This window comes from Hakea prostrata, chromosome 5, assembly GCF_041222555.1.
Source record: "Hakea prostrata isolate BN-2017 chromosome 5, UWA_Hpros_2, whole genome shotgun sequence".
NCBI lineage: Eukaryota > Viridiplantae > Streptophyta > Magnoliopsida > Proteales > Proteaceae > Hakea > Hakea prostrata.
The window spans coordinates 48108756-48126289 of record NC_142604.1 but is presented as its reverse complement, the minus strand read 5'-3'; the positions used below and the strand labels follow the sequence as shown (position 1 = coordinate 48126289).

At 39.3% G+C, this 17534-nt stretch overlaps 2 protein-coding genes across 2 annotated transcripts; one reads left to right on the top strand and one right to left on the bottom strand.

Annotated features, from left to right (window-relative positions):
* Window positions 1–1501: 1501 nt before the first annotated feature.
* On the top strand, window positions 1502–11938 carry LOC149016259 (CBS domain-containing protein CBSX1, chloroplastic-like). The gene is made up of 8 exons (XM_089157395.1): window positions 1502–2055; window positions 2553–2640; window positions 2723–2787; window positions 5908–5956; window positions 7032–7084; window positions 10894–11009; window positions 11241–11298; window positions 11409–11938. Exons 1-8 carry the CDS (start codon window positions 1819–1821, stop codon window positions 11481–11483), a joined length of 741 nt encoding a protein of 246 aa, XP_089013521.1. The 5' UTR covers window positions 1502–1818; the 3' UTR covers window positions 11484–11938.
* A 1623-nt stretch (window positions 11939–13561) lies between these two features.
* LOC149016258 (ethylene-responsive transcription factor ERF011-like) lies at window positions 13562–14942 on the bottom strand. The gene has a single exon (XM_089155820.1). The coding sequence runs from the start codon at window positions 14504–14506 to the stop codon at window positions 14054–14056; it is 453 nt and encodes a 150-aa protein (XP_089011946.1). The 5' UTR covers window positions 14507–14942; the 3' UTR covers window positions 13562–14053.
* Between the last annotated feature and the right edge of the window lie 2592 nt (window positions 14943–17534).

Genomic DNA, 17534 nt, shown 5'->3' with positions numbered 1-17534 from the left:
AATGTATGGATCAAAGAGGTCCGAGTCTACTCTTCAATCATGCCCGAAAGTCCCATGCCAAACCATAATGCTCGAGAGAAATCACAACTAAACAAGTGTGGTCAATAGATTCCAACTCAGGCCGCATCTCCTCAGTAGGGTCCCTCTTTCTGTCTAACTTGTGTTCTCTCCTGTGGCCAGGCTTGATTTGGCTTTCCATAGAAGTCTGAATTTTAGGATAACATTGTGTCCGATTCTTTTCCAAGACTCGGGTACTACTTCCTCCCATAAATGTCGACGAGAGGATGAAGGAGCAAAAGAAGCCTGTGAATCCCTGTGGTTACACCGAACATGATATGCCGACTTACGAGAAGATCCGTTAGAAGCACCACCCCGATACTGTCCTCCCGGTACTTGGCCGTGAATCTTTAGATTGCCTTCACTTCGTGATCTGTAAATAATTGTTGTAAAAGAGGTCTATTCCAACACCTTGAGCTGGTTCTATGAGATCCGAGACCATTTGAAGAAGGCACCCTCTAGGCTTAGAAGAAGAGATCCGAAAGTTTGATAAACCGGAATCCAATTTGAATCCCGATATGGGTACTTTCACCATTTCCAACCAAGTTAATGAGACCCAATTTGGGATGTCTCTCCCTATCGAATACTCTGCCATGCCCATGAGGCCCGTGCCTTTCCTTGCCTCCGGTCCATGGGAAGTACCCGCCTTGATAAATGTTGCCCGGGAAGGTCCGGGGGCCCATAAGCGCCATGCTACTTTCGCAAGAGAGCTCTATTATGGTTGGATCACGAACCAAGCCCCCCTTATCTTTAGCCTCGCACAATCTAGCCAAGACATCCAATGTACTTTATGCTCCTCCTCTTCTCGACCCCAATAGAAGTTAGATATGGACTTTCGCACATCATTATGAAGGTCGTCGGAAGAAGGAAGTGAGACCCGTAAGATGGAATGGCGGTGTACTGATTTGATGAGGACTTCCCATCCCGGGCAAGTACCTTGGCTTTCCAACCTTGTGTTCTTTTGAAGACTTTTTCCCCCACCTCTTTGAAGATATCCGATTTCTTGACCCCAAAGTCGGAAGGAAGGCCGAGATATTTGGATGGACCATCACCATACTTGATTTTTAATACTCGAGCAAACCATCTTCTAAAACGAAAAGGGTGTTGGGCTGGTAAGGATGCTTACTTTCATTAATAGCTTGCCGCTTTGCAATATAGTCCTCGGCTTTGAGTGCAATCGGTGAGGTTCTTCGAAACAATAAACAATCATCGCTGGGTCTGTCTGTTCGGGGTGTTTTGGTCAAACCAAAATACATAGGACGACTATTTCAAGTTTTCATTTTATATAGTAGTATGATAAGAGAGTTTATCCAAAAAAGTTATTAAAAAATAATCATATTACCTTAATTTATGATTTATAATAAAAAATCATATCCATAAGATACTTAATGGAATAATTAATTGTTTAGATAGTGAAATTAACATATCCACATCCGGAATCTCCTGAATGATTACAGAGACGGATTCTTCTGAAGCGGTTAGCATCTTTGAGATCCGCTCAGGGTTTCGAAAATCAAGGAGCTTAGCCCATGGTTTATCTCTTTCGATTATATAAAAGCATCCTCAAATCCCAATTAAGAAAATCCAATTCCTAATTAATTTCTTCTTCCTTACTCGAATGTTGCCATTTTAGGTATCAATTAAATCAAGCTGTTCTTTCTCGCTCTGGATTTCGCTGTTCCTTGATCTATCTATCTATCCAGTCGATCTCTGCGCAAAAGGAACTGTAGGAAAAGAGCGAGTGAAAGCAGAGATACCCACATGGATTCCTCCATTTTTCGCTCTGAAGCACTCGTTGCTGCCCCTCTCTGCCCTGCTTCTGCATCCTTTTCGACCCTTCTTCACCGTCTACCTTGTGTCCTGTCTTCTCCCTGCCCTCGACTTCCCTGTCTTATTACTTCTGTCTCTCGTCCCATGTATCCCTACGACCGCTCTGGTCACCTTCGCAAGTTCTGTTCTGCTTCTGGAAGTGGGATTTTGAAGACTAACTCAGTGCCGGTATGTCTATTTATCAATTGCCCCTGCTTTTAGTTTTTCGAATAATTTAAACCTGGTCAGACCATGTCATGGCACCTCTAATCCTGGAGCGAGGCCATTGTTCAACTGTAAACTCTGAATGATTTTAGGTACAAGTTGGGGGTTTACATTTGTTATAGAAGAGCCAGAGCTAAGCTTTTATGGACTTGGAATGGCTGCCTAGGCTTTGCTAGTCCTCGTTTTCTAAATTGTGTTCTCTTTTACTATTTTCTTCCGGAGAATGCTAGCTAAACTGACACATTGCAGGTTTTTGATCCACTTGGACAAGCTTCTGCAAGTGACCCACTTGAGAATCTTTCCCATCGTCAGCATTTTACTAGGCATCTAGTAATATATTTAGTTAGTTGGGGTTGACAGTTGAATGCTTTTGCTTGGAGCCATTTAGCCTGTCTTTATTTAGTAATGCCTCGTTGTCTATCTCATATTTTGGCTCATCTTTCTTTCTTGTGGACTGACAGGCAAAAAATGGAGTATATACAGTAGGTGAATTTATGACCAGAAAAGAGGATTTACATGTTGTTAGGACTAACACAACAGTTGATGAAGGTAATGTGAACTTTGGTCTTATGTCATCAGCTTTGCTAAAATTCTTTCATAGTCTTGTTGTTCTGAATCTTTTGGTCAACAGCATTGGAGACTCTTGTAGAGAAAAGGATTACGGGTTTTCCTGTGATTGATGATGACTGGAAATTGGTATGTAATCATATGCTATCCTTAAAACATTCCGTCCATATGAGCAACTAGTATATGGCATATGCACTTGGAATTTTTACTGCCTTGAAACTTGTCGGTCTGGTGTGAACAATGATACGACATTCTATATTGCAACTGCTGCTTAAACTTAGAGCCCTTCCCTAGGGGATTTAAGATTTGTGTCAAGTAATTACATTCAAACATAGTTTTCTATGGAGTTTATAGACTTAGAATTGCTGCTTATTTATAGGATGTTACAATTTAATATCAAACTGGGTATACACTTTAAGTTGGTTCTAAAGCTAAGGTGGTGCAGAGAGTAAAAATTACTTCCCCAGTGGGATGCGACGGTTCAATATAAGAATGTCATCCTGCCAGGAGACAGAACTGATGCAAAATGTTGTCATTGGAATTATGTTCCATGCAGTAATGATGATAATTGAGGCTAGCTGTGGATGTTCTTGGTCTAGACATTCCTTGAATATATAGGTATATTTCAAGTGAGCTTGATCTTCATTAACCTGAAATGTTAATCTATGTGATGGAACTATGAAAGCATAACTCTAGAAACCTGTGTGATGAAAACAGTGGGAGATGCTAGCACTGAATGGTTGTTTGGTGATATTCAACCCCCAAACAAGATGCTATTATTTCCCAATTCATCAGAGTCTTGGTCGAACATTTGAATCCCAATGGAAATTTTGATTCTGTTTTGAGTTCATTTTATTTAGCATGAAAGGAGTCGCTTTGACATTTAGGTATAGGTTGCTGGTTTCCCAACTTTCTTTCAATCCTAATTGTATTCTATCTTATCATGTCCTCTGTTCTGCAATATTTTATAGTCTTGACACACGCATGACATTCCTAGGTGGCTAAGAGGACTAAGTTTTAAGCAGTTCTAATAGACAAGGTTTAAAGTATCGGTATCGAGTATCGTATCGGTCAGGTGATTTTAAAAGACGTATCGTCCTGTATCGAGTATTGTATCTCTCTAGCTAATGTATTTTAGTGTAATTCAATAGAGAGACGTATCGAGATGTATCGTATCAGTTGGGTCAAATATGGATACATATCGGCTAGTATTGTATTGTATTGTGGGATACTTTAGACCTTATTAGTACTTTGTATTGGGAATGAGTAGTCATGCCTTTGTAAGTGATTTTTTTGTGGTGATGTAGTTGGGTATCTTAGTAATGTATCTGTGTAGCAATTACATATCATGTCCTTTAAATATTGCATCTTGAAGGAAGAAAGATATGATTTAAAAACCCAAAACACCGCTTGCCTAGTATGTATCATCTGCCTGCTTGCATAGTGAGACGTATAACATTCTTGAAAATGCTCATCTCCAGCTATTCTCTTTCATATCAGAATCACCATCACCATCAACATCAATACCTCAGATGGCTATGCATTTTAGAAGTACTGACATTATTTCCAGGATACTGGAGAAAGTGATATGACTACCATATCATCTTATTTATCTGGAAGTTGCTACTGGAGAAGCTAGTAAATCTTATTCCTGTTGCATAAATGCCAGGTTTCTAACTTTTTCAGCAATTTGTTTCTCCTGTGTGTGATAAGTACCTTGTGTGACCTTTCTCTGAGACAGTTATGTATCATCCGCTTCTCCTTGTGTAAGAAAGTAATTCGGCTCATATGTCAGCCTCAATCTTTCAATTATCCTTCATTTGAAATTTGTTAATGACTGCTACAAAAGAAAATAGTCACTCCGTTCTGACAGCAAGTCTAGAAGAAGAGAGGTATTACATGATGAGAATGTGACAAAACATCTTCCTCCTTCCGTTGTTGCTGCACTAACTGTTGTACAAAGCAGTGTGAAGCATATAGGCTTAAAAATTCAAACCAATGCTGCCAGAAACATGGGGTATCAGCTTTTAATTACAGCAGAGAAAATAGAGGCCTTGGTAAAATTTTCTGGCTACTTTGACTACTTTAGTCATCTATTTTTCTTATTTGCTACCACCATCATTTCCAGTTACCAACCAGGAATGCTTAACAGGCTTGACATAGCTTTGATATCCGGGTGTTTTACTCATGCCTCTATGGACTCTGTTATGTTTCAACCCAAGTAGCATACCATCTGCCCTAATTAATCTCTCCATAGAAATGGAATTAGGATGAAGCACCAAAGAGCAAATTCACAGCCCTTCATCCGGATGCAGACTCGCTTTAAGGCTTGATTTAATTTGGCCAGGTTTTGGTATAGGTTTGGGGTTTAATAATTGGCTTTAATATTGTAATGCGCTGAAATAGAAGTCCCAAAAAGGGGTTTCACAAAAATTCTTATTTTGTTACTCCTTCTAATATTGCAGAGTACATTATGAGTGTTTGGGCCTAAGTATGCAGTTTTTCAATACAGGAAAGAGTACTGATTAGTTGTCTAGTTAGGAAAGTCATAGTAATTGAGTCAATCTAGGTTATTTTATTTTGGTTTCTATTAATAAATAGTTTAATTAATAGGCCGTACTACCTCATGGTTCAAATTGAATGAATTGATTTGCAATGTGGCAGTGATGGCTGTAGTTTTTCACTCTCTGTTTCTATGGTAAGATATTCTCTCTCATTCCCCCTCTCTCTCCCTCTTCCCCCTTCCCCTCCCCTGTTCAACTGTTAGGCCAATTCCATTGCTTGCAGGCCAATCAGAGCTATTCAAAATGATTGATTGTGCCTCACCTTGTGGTTGACTTTTGATGGCAATGAAGTTGCCATAACAACAGTGCTGTTATTCTTTATCGTTTCAAAGAATGAGCTTCAAGCTTATCACCATAGACAGGGATTAAACAGTTTCCTTACACAAAACATCATCCAGTTTTCTGGGCTAGCTTGATTATCTGATTGACATTGCCAGACGAGTCACACTGACTTGTTATTCTCGTCGACTTTGATCTATGTAGTCTCTTAGGAAGTAAACTATGGGTGATTAGTGAATAAAGTCTTTCTTACTTGGGATTCAGGTTTTATTTATTCTTGTATCAATAATTGTATGATCTTTTCAAAAATCTCTATTGATTTTTCTGTGTTTCAAACTAAAGTCTATTACTTTGTCTTATTTCAACACATTAACTAGAGGGTTTTTTTTTTTTAATTTAATTGCAGGTTGGTGTAGTTTCTGATTATGACTTGCTAGCATTGGACTCCATATCAGGTTTCCAAGCTTCAAAACTATAACTGACTTGTCATTCTATTATGCTGATGAAAAGCTTCCTCTTATTGATTGATTTTCTTTTCTTCCTCTTTAATACAAGTTGTTGTGGGAAACTTTCAACTTAACACTTCCTTATTTGATTTGAATCTTTATTGTTTCATATTCATACCTATTGCTTGAATTTATATCAACTTTTTTCTTCTTCTTCTTCTTCTTCTTCTTCTGCTGCTGCTTCTTTTTATTTTTATGTTTTATTATTATGCTCCAGTTTTCACGAATTTGACATTATATTCTAAACTGCATCCCCCCCCTGGCGCGGCAGAAAATTGGTGCATGAGAAAGAAAGGGAAACAAAGTACAGGGAATGCAACCTGTAGGGACCGTCTTTTAGATTAGCCTAAAAGATGGGGAAGGGCCCCTAAAACAAACAGTTCACGCACTGGAAACAAATAAAACTTCCAAAAGAACACATTATTGCAACAAACAATAAATAACAGTGAAGCCATATTTTATGTTGGTGATAATGTAACTACTTTTCTTCACAGATATCCTCAGAGAACTACAGACAATTCTGCAATAATGTTATGGAAATTAATTTGCAACAGACAGGTGGCACTTGTGCCTTTTGTCTTAGACCTAGATGATGAATTGGAGACGAATTATTGTTAGTCATGGTATTTGTTCTTGGTATGGCTCCATAGAATACCCTAAAGGATTTGTCTTGCTTACAACCAATTCCCACATTGTGTCTCCATTTCAAATTGTGGAGTTGTTAACAAACCATTTTCATTTGTTCATAATGGGAGAATAAAAGAGATCGAATGATTCATGAGGAGATGGGGTATGGAGAGAATAGGATACAAAAGATAGGAGATAGAGTTTGGTGCCTTTATTTGTGGTTTTGATACTGTAAATGAGTAAAGCAAGAAAAAAACATCTGTTGGTGAAACATTGCACATATCTGTGGTTGCTTCTGAAGCAATTCATGGAAAAGGACAGATCTATTGTTCTCAGAAAACTATTATTTTAGCTGTGAATCGAGACTATTGCTTATTTGCCAGTTGTTTTCATTTAGGTAGTGGACGAACTGACACAAGCATGTTTCCTGAAGTTGATAGCACTTGGAAGGTACATAAGAACTATTATTTGCTTGCTTGCTTATTCATTGTTGTTAATTGAAAATCAATAGATATCCGTATTTGTAATTGTTCTACTTTGATATTGTTACGTCCCTTGTGCTTTCCTTTTCCTAATGTCATATGGTGATGTTCTGCTAAGTGAAAGCAGTTGGGGTTCTAATTTCCCAGATGCTAAGTGATGCATCACACACGTAGTCAATTGAAATTCTTAAGAAATCTTGAAAGAAAAAACTGCTGAGACTATCTGCAGCACTGATTGGTCATCATAGACCTCTAGCAGTCAGTCCGTAGTGCTTTCCACTGCTATTACGTTGCTAATATGCAAAAAGTGGCTTCACATTAGTAGGATATCATGAAGCTGAAGTCGAACAGTATGTGAAATGCTCCCTTTATGGATGACTCCATCGAAGTCTTAAGCTTTTTATCTGCTAGACCCATTGGAAAATTGAAATTTAGCTCTCTTGAGAGAGAGAGAGAGAGAGAGAGAGAGAGAGAGAGAGGGGGGGGGGGGGGGTGTTTGAACTTAAGGCTCTTACTCTCAATGGTGTATTGTGCCATATTGACTTATAGAGATGTGTGAATCCTTTGATGTGGTTATATATGATTGTCCAATTCAGCCACTCTGATTTCAGAAGGCTTCATTCTGACCCATGATTGAGTTATAGATCTTGGGGTTCATTAATATAATGTGCCGCTTTATAAGCCCATATTTGGTTCGTAGTTCTGTGTACAAGATTAAGTTTTTAATGATAAGATTGAGAGGGTCAGATGTGCTGTTGATTGGTGTCTTCAATTAACAACTCCACAAAAACCAGACATTTGATCATTAATATTAAGGCTGAAGTAAAACTTACTATGAGATTTTTCTTCTTTGGTTTTTTGTTTTGGGGGTGGGGTGGGCGTTGTGGACCCAAGATTTGAGATAAGATTATTGGCTGATAGTAGAGTAATTGCAGATAAAGAAAAGCCTCAACACATACTTTCAAAAAGTAAGAATCTGCAGAAAATACGTGCCACAACCTTCTTAATGTCTTGTACTTGCGATAAGAATGATGAAAACCCATGGAAGACACATTAGATTCCTAAGGGCTCTAGTTATGCTTCATAAAATTGGTAAGTAGAGCCTTCAATCATCATAGATTGTATAGGTTGGTCCCTCAGTCTGGATGGGAGTCTCTATACCAGAATGAAGAATAAGAAATTCCGACTTATGGGAGCTCTTTTACAATGTGACTGATAGGAATCCAGCTACTCCCTTAATTGAACCATGTATTCCAACTCTTGGAAGCCCTGAATTCTCAAAGATAAACCCCTGCAACACACAATATCACCAAATCCTCCCCCCCCCCACTGGAAAAAAAGAAGAAGACACACACACACACACACTGCAACTGAAGATAAACAGAGCTAGATGAAGGCTCTGAATGGATTGATTCAACTGACTCAATCTTAAAGATAGCAGTACAATGAATGCCAATTCCAACACAGGATCTTCCCTAATCTGAATACCACTCAAATTGCTCCTAACGAGAGTCTTCCTCTCCCTTGCCAGCAAAGCTCACCCCTCTTACTTGCTTTTTGCCTACCTCCTACCCCAGCCCTCCTCTATATAATCGGAATCTTGACCTCTACTTTGCACCTAAGCCATATCCTCTAAAAGGTGCCAACATGAAATCTGGCTGCTCCCCAATGAACCCCTGCCACTCGTCCTTGTCCCCCACATGGTCATTTAGTTTGATGTCCTACAGTCCCTTTATTGCCCTATGGTATACCCCTCAGTTGTTGGTGTCTTAACAGTAATTGGCAGAGCTTTGAGAGAACCATAAAACTATAGTAAGAATTTGAGGATCTAAACTAGCAATAGATTTAGGGTAATCTTACTAGTGCATTTTCCATTATTTATAGTTGTCTAAAACATAATCTGAAAAGGAATCATATTAAACAAGTAATCATAACAGTATAGGAAACTACCTAGACAGGGTAATTACTAAATAACACCTACACCTAATACCACCTATCTATTTTTAACTCTACTGACGCCACATGTCATAGACCAATACCACTACCACCATATGATCCAATAAGGTGCAAAATATTTTTTCTAGGACCATTAATTAGACAGAGTACTTCAAAATTTTGTGGAAACTTGGAACCACGTATTTTTTGCTCACTTGCATACAACACCAACAATAAGCCTTGTCCCATGGCTACATGGATTCTTGCCTTCCAATCAACTCTGTCTGAGATCATGCTAGATACAAGGCCTAAGTTATGCATATCATTTCTCACAACTTCTCTTAAGGTTATCTTAGGTCTACCCCTAGCTCTTCTAGTTCCTTTAATTTGGATTATATCACTTTTCCATACAGGGGCATTTATAGGTCTTCGTTGAACGTGGTCATGCCACCTCAAACGAATTTTTCGAAGCTTATCACTTATGGAAGCAACTCCTAGACCAACTCTAATATGATCATTTCTTATATTATCCTTCCTAGTATTGCCACTCATTTAACATCCTCATTTCTGCTACATTGAATTTATCTATATGATTCTTTTAATAGCCCAACACTCTGCACCGTACATCATGCTGGTCGAACGATGGTCCTATAGGATTTTCCTTTAAGCTTTAATGGAATACGTCGATCACACAAGACCCCTGACACACCTCTCCACTTCATCCACCCTATTTTAATTCTTTGGAAAACATCATCCTCTATATCACCTCTTTTATTTATGATTGATTCTAGGTACCTAAAATAGTCACTCTGAGGAATCTCCTTATCGTCAAGTTTCACCACCTCATCGTTTGCTCGATCATGACTAAAGTTACAAACTAGATATTTTGTCTTCGTTCTACTTAATTTAAAGCCTCTTGATTCCGAAGCTGTTTTCCATGATTCTAACTTAATATTAATCCCCAGTGAGTCTCATCTATCAATACAATATCTTAACAAAAAGCATACATCAAGGGACCTCGTCTTGAATGTCTTTGGTCAATTTATCCATTACAAGTGCAAATAAATATGAGCTTAAAGTTGATCCTTGATGTAGCCCAACTATAATTGAGATGTTCATTATTTTGTTCCCCCCACTGTTCTTGCACTTGTCATTGAACCATCCTTTAAATATGTTTATATATTTACTTGCAACACTTCTTTTCTCTAGTACTTGCCAAATTAACGCTCTAGGCACTCTATCATAAGCTTTTCAAAGTCAATAAATACCATATGAAGGTATTTCCTACACTCTATATACCTTTCCTTAAGTCTCCTAATTAGGTAAATAGCCTTCGTTGTAGATCTTCCCGACATAATCCTAAACTTGTTCTCCGTAATTGTGGTTAAGTGTCTCAAACTGGTTTCAATTACTCTATCCCATAATTTCATAGTATGGCTCATCAATTTAATGCCCCTATAGTTATTACAGCTTTGAATATCTCCTTTATTTTTGTAAATTGGAACTACAACACTTCTCCTCCATTCATCAGGCATTTTCCCTTTGCTCATAATCTTAGTCAACCAAACTAGCCCACAGGCAGACAAATTTTCCCAATGAAGAATTGCATCTTCTTTATCTAATTGATGCAGTTATTATAATGGATTATATACTTGTATATTCACATAAAGAATTTTCTTAAATGGTGTATTTCTGAATTTAATGTGGCTCTGATAGAATTTATTGCATTTTTTGTGCACTACATGCTGTCTTATTTGGTTTTCGTCTATCTATGAATTTTTGGTTTGAAATTTTTTTCGTTATGAACTGCTGGTCCTTAAAACTCTTCATACTTGTTTTCAGACATTCAATGCACTACAGAAATTGCTCAGCAAGACCAACGGGAAGGTTATTGGTGATGTGATGACACCTGCCCCACTTGTTGTTCGTGAAACTACCAACCTTGAAGATGCCGCTAGGTTCTTTACCTTTCACTTTTGATGTCTTTTGAACCCCCCCCCCCACCAAAATAAAAATCAAAAAAAGAAGAAAAAAACTTTTGATGCCCTCCACCAGCAGCCTCCCAAGGGTGGCATTCCCATATTTTCACCATAATATAATTTTTCTGCTGTTGTGGTTTGAGGTTAAATAGCTGGAGCCTTTTTACTTGGATTCATGAAACTGAACTTCTTCTCCTTTTGCATTGTCAGATTATTACTTGAGACAAAGTACCGTCGACTTCCTGTAGTTGATAGCGATGGCAAACTGGTGAGGGGTCTTGAATGGTTTTATTAAGGTTCAATGTTTGTCATTCCTTTTACTTTGCTAATTTCTGAATTGCCTCTGTTTTTCAACTTCTTCCCTACCCCCCAAAAAAGATTGGACTCATTACGAGAGGAAATGTTGTTAGGGCTGCCCTTCAGATAAAACATGACTGTGAAAGAACAGAATGAAATGCTTGCTAGGAATGTATTTTGAGGTCACCATCCTGGCAGGTTACTGGATCATCTGGCCTTTATCCGGGTTGCTTTACAGAAGAAATTTATTTGGCCACTCTTAACAGACAGCAGCTTAATGGCTGTTCGAGTATTTACCTCTTTACAGATAATGGAGGTATATTATTTATGCATAATCTTTAGTTAACATATGTATTCCTATGATAGACATAAAAAAAGAGACTAGTCCTATCTATGAGAGAGAGAGAGAGAGAGGGGGGGGGGGGGAGAGATTGTGTATCATTGGTTATCAGTATTAGTTACTGTGTGCTGGTAAAAGAGGGATGTTATCCTTTCTCTGAGATGCAAATGCTTGTAGATAGAGTTGAATAATATCTTATTTATTGGATCTTAACCTTTCTTTTACAGTTTTTCCTACTCAAGTTTATTTATCACGAAGGCCTTTGCTTGCAGTTTGCTTCTCATGTAGTGTAATGGAACTTGCACATTCACTAAATCCATTTTTAACTGCTCCCTTATTGTCAAGGGGGGTTGTAATATATATGATGGAATATATTTTGCAGTGACTAATTTAAAAGATATTTCTACTTCATGGCCACAACCAGATTAACTTTTCTGGCTGGCCAAAAAATACTGTGTTATGTTATTAGTATGCCATGTTGATTCTGTCTAGGCTTCAGTGTTGCAAAATGGTTGACCATTTCATGTAATTTGTTTCTATGATATGATGATTCTGCACGGGTGGTTTTTTTTTTTATTTTATTTTATTGTGTGGATCCTTGATCCTCACAGTTACAGATAAGATGTTTTACGTTTTTTTGCCGCACAATAAAGATAGAATCTACCTCTAGATACTAATAAAATAAATAAAAGGTGTGATCTCCGGTGGGTTCCATGTGAGGTTACCTTAATATATGGTGAAGCGTGAGGAGACCATATACCTCCCCTAACAAAGACGTGATACGCGCAGGGTTGGTGTGTGTGTTTTTTTCTTTTGGGGCTTGTGTTTTTAAACCACTGAGACAACATTTATCTTTCTTTTGACTCTTCGATAGGGGGGGGAGTTTATCTGTGTTTCAGGACTCCAGTGGCACTTGTATCATGAATGGTAGATGTTCTTCTGCTTATCTTAATCACTGTGGGCTCCTTGCCGTAACGCTTTTTCAAGCCTAGAGCCCGTTCTTATGTCCATTTCCCTGGTTTTTAGGGTAGCATCTGGGGTCTTGGGGTCTACCTGGTTCTTGTTTTAGTCATCTGCTGGGTTCAAAAATCCAGAATCTGGATCGACCCGGGAACCTTTTTTAGATGGATATTGGTGGAGTACAGATCCATTGATCCAAACCCAGTTTTTGAAATACTGTTCATCAAGATTGCTGTCTCTTTCTGGTTGAGAACCCCTGGAGACAAATACCGAACTAGGGTTGAAAAGTCGATTTGGAGGAAATCATAGAGGTTTTGTGCGTGTGCCCAGGAGGGCCAGGATCAGTGGTGCAAAGCTTGAAACCACTCATTGGCAAAGCCGGAGAAAACGATTTTAAAATACCATACTTTGGCCAACTTTCCTCCTTGCCAACCGACACCACAGAAAGCAAAAATAATAACACCACAACCACCCCAGCACCTTTGAACAGTGGAATTTCAAATTTTAGTTGAGATTGAGACTAGCGCACTCATGCAGCCGCAGCAGCATCAGCAGTTTCTTTTCCTTTTTCTCTTCTCTCAATTGGATTCGTTGTAAGAAAGAAAAGTAATAAGGAAACCTCAACCGCTCAAAGAAAAAGTGAACTCTTAATGTTTCTGATCATGTTTACAGATTAAATTGGATTTGGTAAAATTTCAAAGACCTGTTTCCTTTGATTATGGTAACTAATAAAACCCAGAAAGACATAATACTACAAGTTACATTGCTTGTTGATGCTTCCATCAAATTTACCAATTGCAGAAGGAAACCGCATAAACTACCAGTATATACTCCAAAGCTCTCAGATTACTCTTCCATGATTGTGACGGTGATATTGACCCTTTCCCCTCTCCCTCCCTCTCTCTCTCTCCCCTTGCTTTGATGGCCTAACTTGTTGTTTTAGGTGGAGGACCACAGACTCCTGTCTTCCTCTCTCTCTCTCTCTCTCTCACAAGCAGGTCATCTACAAGCAACAGCTTCTTCCTCAGAAAGAAGAAAGAATACCTAACTAATCTTATCCTTTTATCTACTACTTGCTCGTTTCCTATTTGTTGCCTCTCATCAACTGAAAACAAGAAAAAAACCATTACCAGAAGAACAAAAAGAACAGAAAAGATTAAAAAGAATTACCATAAAAAATAAAGAAAGAAAAATTCTTGAGAACTGATTTGAAAAGCTATACAAAGTGCAAAGGATTGCAGTTGTTTATCCCTATTGGAACTGATTGTTTCTTTGATATCCATGACAGTTTTATGAATCCTGGTTGATTTTTTCTCAACCTCTTTTAAGGGTTTGCCAACCATCTGGATACAACCTATTAACAAAAGAAAATATAGAAACAGAGATTCGATGTTCCCAAAAAAGGACTTTCTGGGCTGCTCGCTCTTCAATCTTCATCAGAGCTCTCAGGATTTGGTTTCTGGTTCAAGTCTGGCTTCTTGTTTGATGATCTCTTGCAAGAATTTAATTGAGGACCAATCGACCCAGTCTCGAGTGCATCAACTCTAGCTCCAACCTCTGTTGCTTTCTTCCTTATAGACGCCGCAGACATGTCATGAAGCTCACCTTCTGCAACTAAGTATTCTGGGAAATTGAGACGAGCGGAAGGTCCCCTCAAATAGAAAACAGCCGTATCATAAGCGCGAGCAGCCGCCATGGGAGTTGAATAAGAACCTAGCCAAATCCTTGATCTCTTGTTTGGTTCTCTAATCTCAGCTACCCACTTCCCCCACTTTCTCATTCTTATTCCTCTGTAAGGCTTATCTCTCTGTGACCCTTTACGCGATGTTGTGGTTGTGGTACACACAGGCTCTGAAGTTGTAAAACACGCACCTTCCATATCTGAAACTCGGTTCTTCCCCTTCGATATGACTCACCCAGAAAAACCCAGAAGAGGCGAAGAAGAAAACTCTCTTTTAAATCAAAACCCAGATGGAAGAACCAAAGATATGAACATGGAAACCATCAGTTGGGGAAAATTTGAGGCTCCATGCATCAATACTAACATAAGCAAAGAGAGAGAGGAGGTAGAAAAACAGAGCAAGGGGTGAGTGGAGGAAGAACTGAATTCATCTGAGGTGATGAATCCAACACCCAATCAACCCGTGGAAAAATTGGAAGTTTACGAGTGAAAGATAAAATATATAGAGAGAGAAAAGGGGATTAAAAAATAGGAAAGATAGAGATAATTGAGGGAAGCATGCATTTCTTGAGCCTTGAATTGGGTCGGCTACCACGTTGTCTCCTGTTTAAAGAAAATCCAAACGTCGCCGACACAGCTCTCTCCATCTCTCACAGAAGAGGCTGTTTGTGATTAAAAAATAGATAGATTACTATTGAAACACGAGACAAAGGTTCAGTTAATGAGAGAGAGAGAAAGACAGAGAGAGATGGTTGTTTTCAAAGACGGACAAGTGGATGGAAACAGAGACCCACCGCTAAATAAAATATAGACAAGTGGAGATTTGGAATTGCAATTTCAAACAAAATGGTATGTATATCTGGATCTTTATTTTTTAATTAAAGGAAGAAAAAGAAGATCATTATTTAGTATTATCGTATTTCTGGGATGGGCGGTGGATATACTCATATACGTATGCGTTGTCAATTCTTTCTCATGTTTAAGATTATAATCATAGATTTGAAATCAAATTAATCTAAATCTTCTGAGCAGGGTTGGACTTTGGAGATAACAAAGCTGAAGGGAGGAGGAGAGAGAGAGAGAGAGAAGTGAGGCGAGGAAGGAGATGGGAATGTGGGTGGGGAGGGGATTGAAGAGAGGAGGGTAGGTGAAGAGAAAAGAAAGGGGAGAAAAGATCACCTCGGTTATATCAAACAAGATGTTTAGAAGGTCCTCTGTTCAATTTTCTCTTCTTCTTCTTCTTTGGAGAGCTTCAACTTCAACTTGATGACATCAATGGTTATCAGTTTATAAATTGTCTTTACCGACAAACCGTCTATGAACCTCATTCCAATTAATCCTTATATTAAGTCTTATAGGAAATTAGGAATACTTTCACAATCTAGCATTAGTTTACAGAGGATTGGAGTCGTCTGGAATTTTTTGACCTGTCTATAAGATATTAGCAGATAAAATAAAACAGAGATGAGATTTCAAATGAGCACTCTATGAAATTTTGTCTGTTGTGATGGACAAGTGTTAGGAAAATACAATTTCTAAATAATAGATATGAACTCAAATAGAAGGATTCGCTTTACAATCAGCATGGATATGCAAGTCTAGATACTCTACCCATGGTACCTGTGCCTTTCCCCCCCCCCCCTTCCGGCCCCGGGGGGGGGGGGGGGGGGGGTAAGGGGGTATTCCTTCGTTTGCACGATATCGAATCCATGGCTTTCGAAACCCCGACAGGTTTCTCGCTTTCCTCAACCCGCAAATGCAATAGACCTCAACAGAGTTAGAAGAACCCTAATAGAGAAACGGGTCTCAAATGGTTTGGGGGCTTTCCTCCCCCCCCCCCCGCGCGGGCGCGGGCCCCCCCCCCGGGCGAAGAAAGTGAAGATGAGAAGATCCAAATCGGTAGGAGTTTCTTCTTCTCTGAACCTCCTGCACAACCTACCGGAGTTCAATGCAATGGAGAATCGTTAGGTGAGAAGTTGGTACTTTCCACTTCATCCCACGCAACCCTGCACTCATCCGATGTCGCGCACAACACTTCCGCTCCATCACTTTCTTCTCTTCCTCTCTCATCCATGTTCCTCTCTCTCCCCATCCTTTCCCCCTTTGCTACCGCCATCCTTTCACCGACCGTGGTTGTCGCCCGTGGTTGTCGCTCCACAACCTTTCGACTTCCTATATCAAGAATGACGGTGGATTTCAATCGAAATAGGGGTTCGATGAAACCAAAAGTCGTGCGACTTTGGGACATGTCGGCCGGCGCGTCGCCGGTCCCGCACCGACACGGCCCCCCCCCCCGCTAGATAAAGGTTATGCCCCCTTCACATTTTTTCACCATACAATTGAAGTAAGGTCTGACAAAATGAATTAGAATCAAAACTTCTAATGGTCTCAAATAGAGATCCACCCTTTTTGTGTGATAAAAAAAATGCTATCCTTTGAGCGAAATGCAGCAAAAGAAAAATTCATGGATTGACCCCATCGTCTCCACTCCATAGGAACTACGACATCACCCAAAGGACGCCTTCGGCATCTAGGGGTCACGGACAAACCAAAAACCCTGTTCAATGAGTGGAACGCATTAGCTATCTGCTCTTCGGTTGGGCAGTAAGTGTCAGAGAAGGGCAATCACTCGTTCTTAAAACTAGCATTCTTAAGACCAAAGAGTCAAACAAAAAAGGGGTGAAAATCTCCGTTCTTCATTCTCATATAGCTAGATTCTCTAGAACCACAAGAATCCTTAGAATGAGATTATAACTCAACACCTTTTGAGATTTTGAGAAGAGTTGCTCTTTAGAGAGCACAATAAAATGAAAGTTGTAAGCTATGTTCTCGAGAGAGGGGGAGAGAGTTATTCTCTAGGGTAGAATCAGTCGGGAAGGCCTGAGAGGCGGTAATTTACCCTATGATGGATGATGTCGGTTCAAGTCCACTTATTTCTAGCTCGTGAACTTAGTCGATCCAAAGATATACGACAACACCCAATTTTTCCGATTAGTGGTTTTAAGTAGAGACCCACCCTTCTTGTCCAAGTGGTAAGCAGCTTGGTTCGCTTAAGCAAGGTTTCGGTATCGAAACCTTGTGGATGCAAAAAATCCCCGTTGGGAGGACTCACCCACCACAGCTAGGTGTGCGACCCAGGTCGAACACCGGATTAGTCAGGACAAAACCTTGAAAACCGGGGTTGGCAAACCAAAGAAAAAAAAAAAAAAAAAAAAATGCATACCTT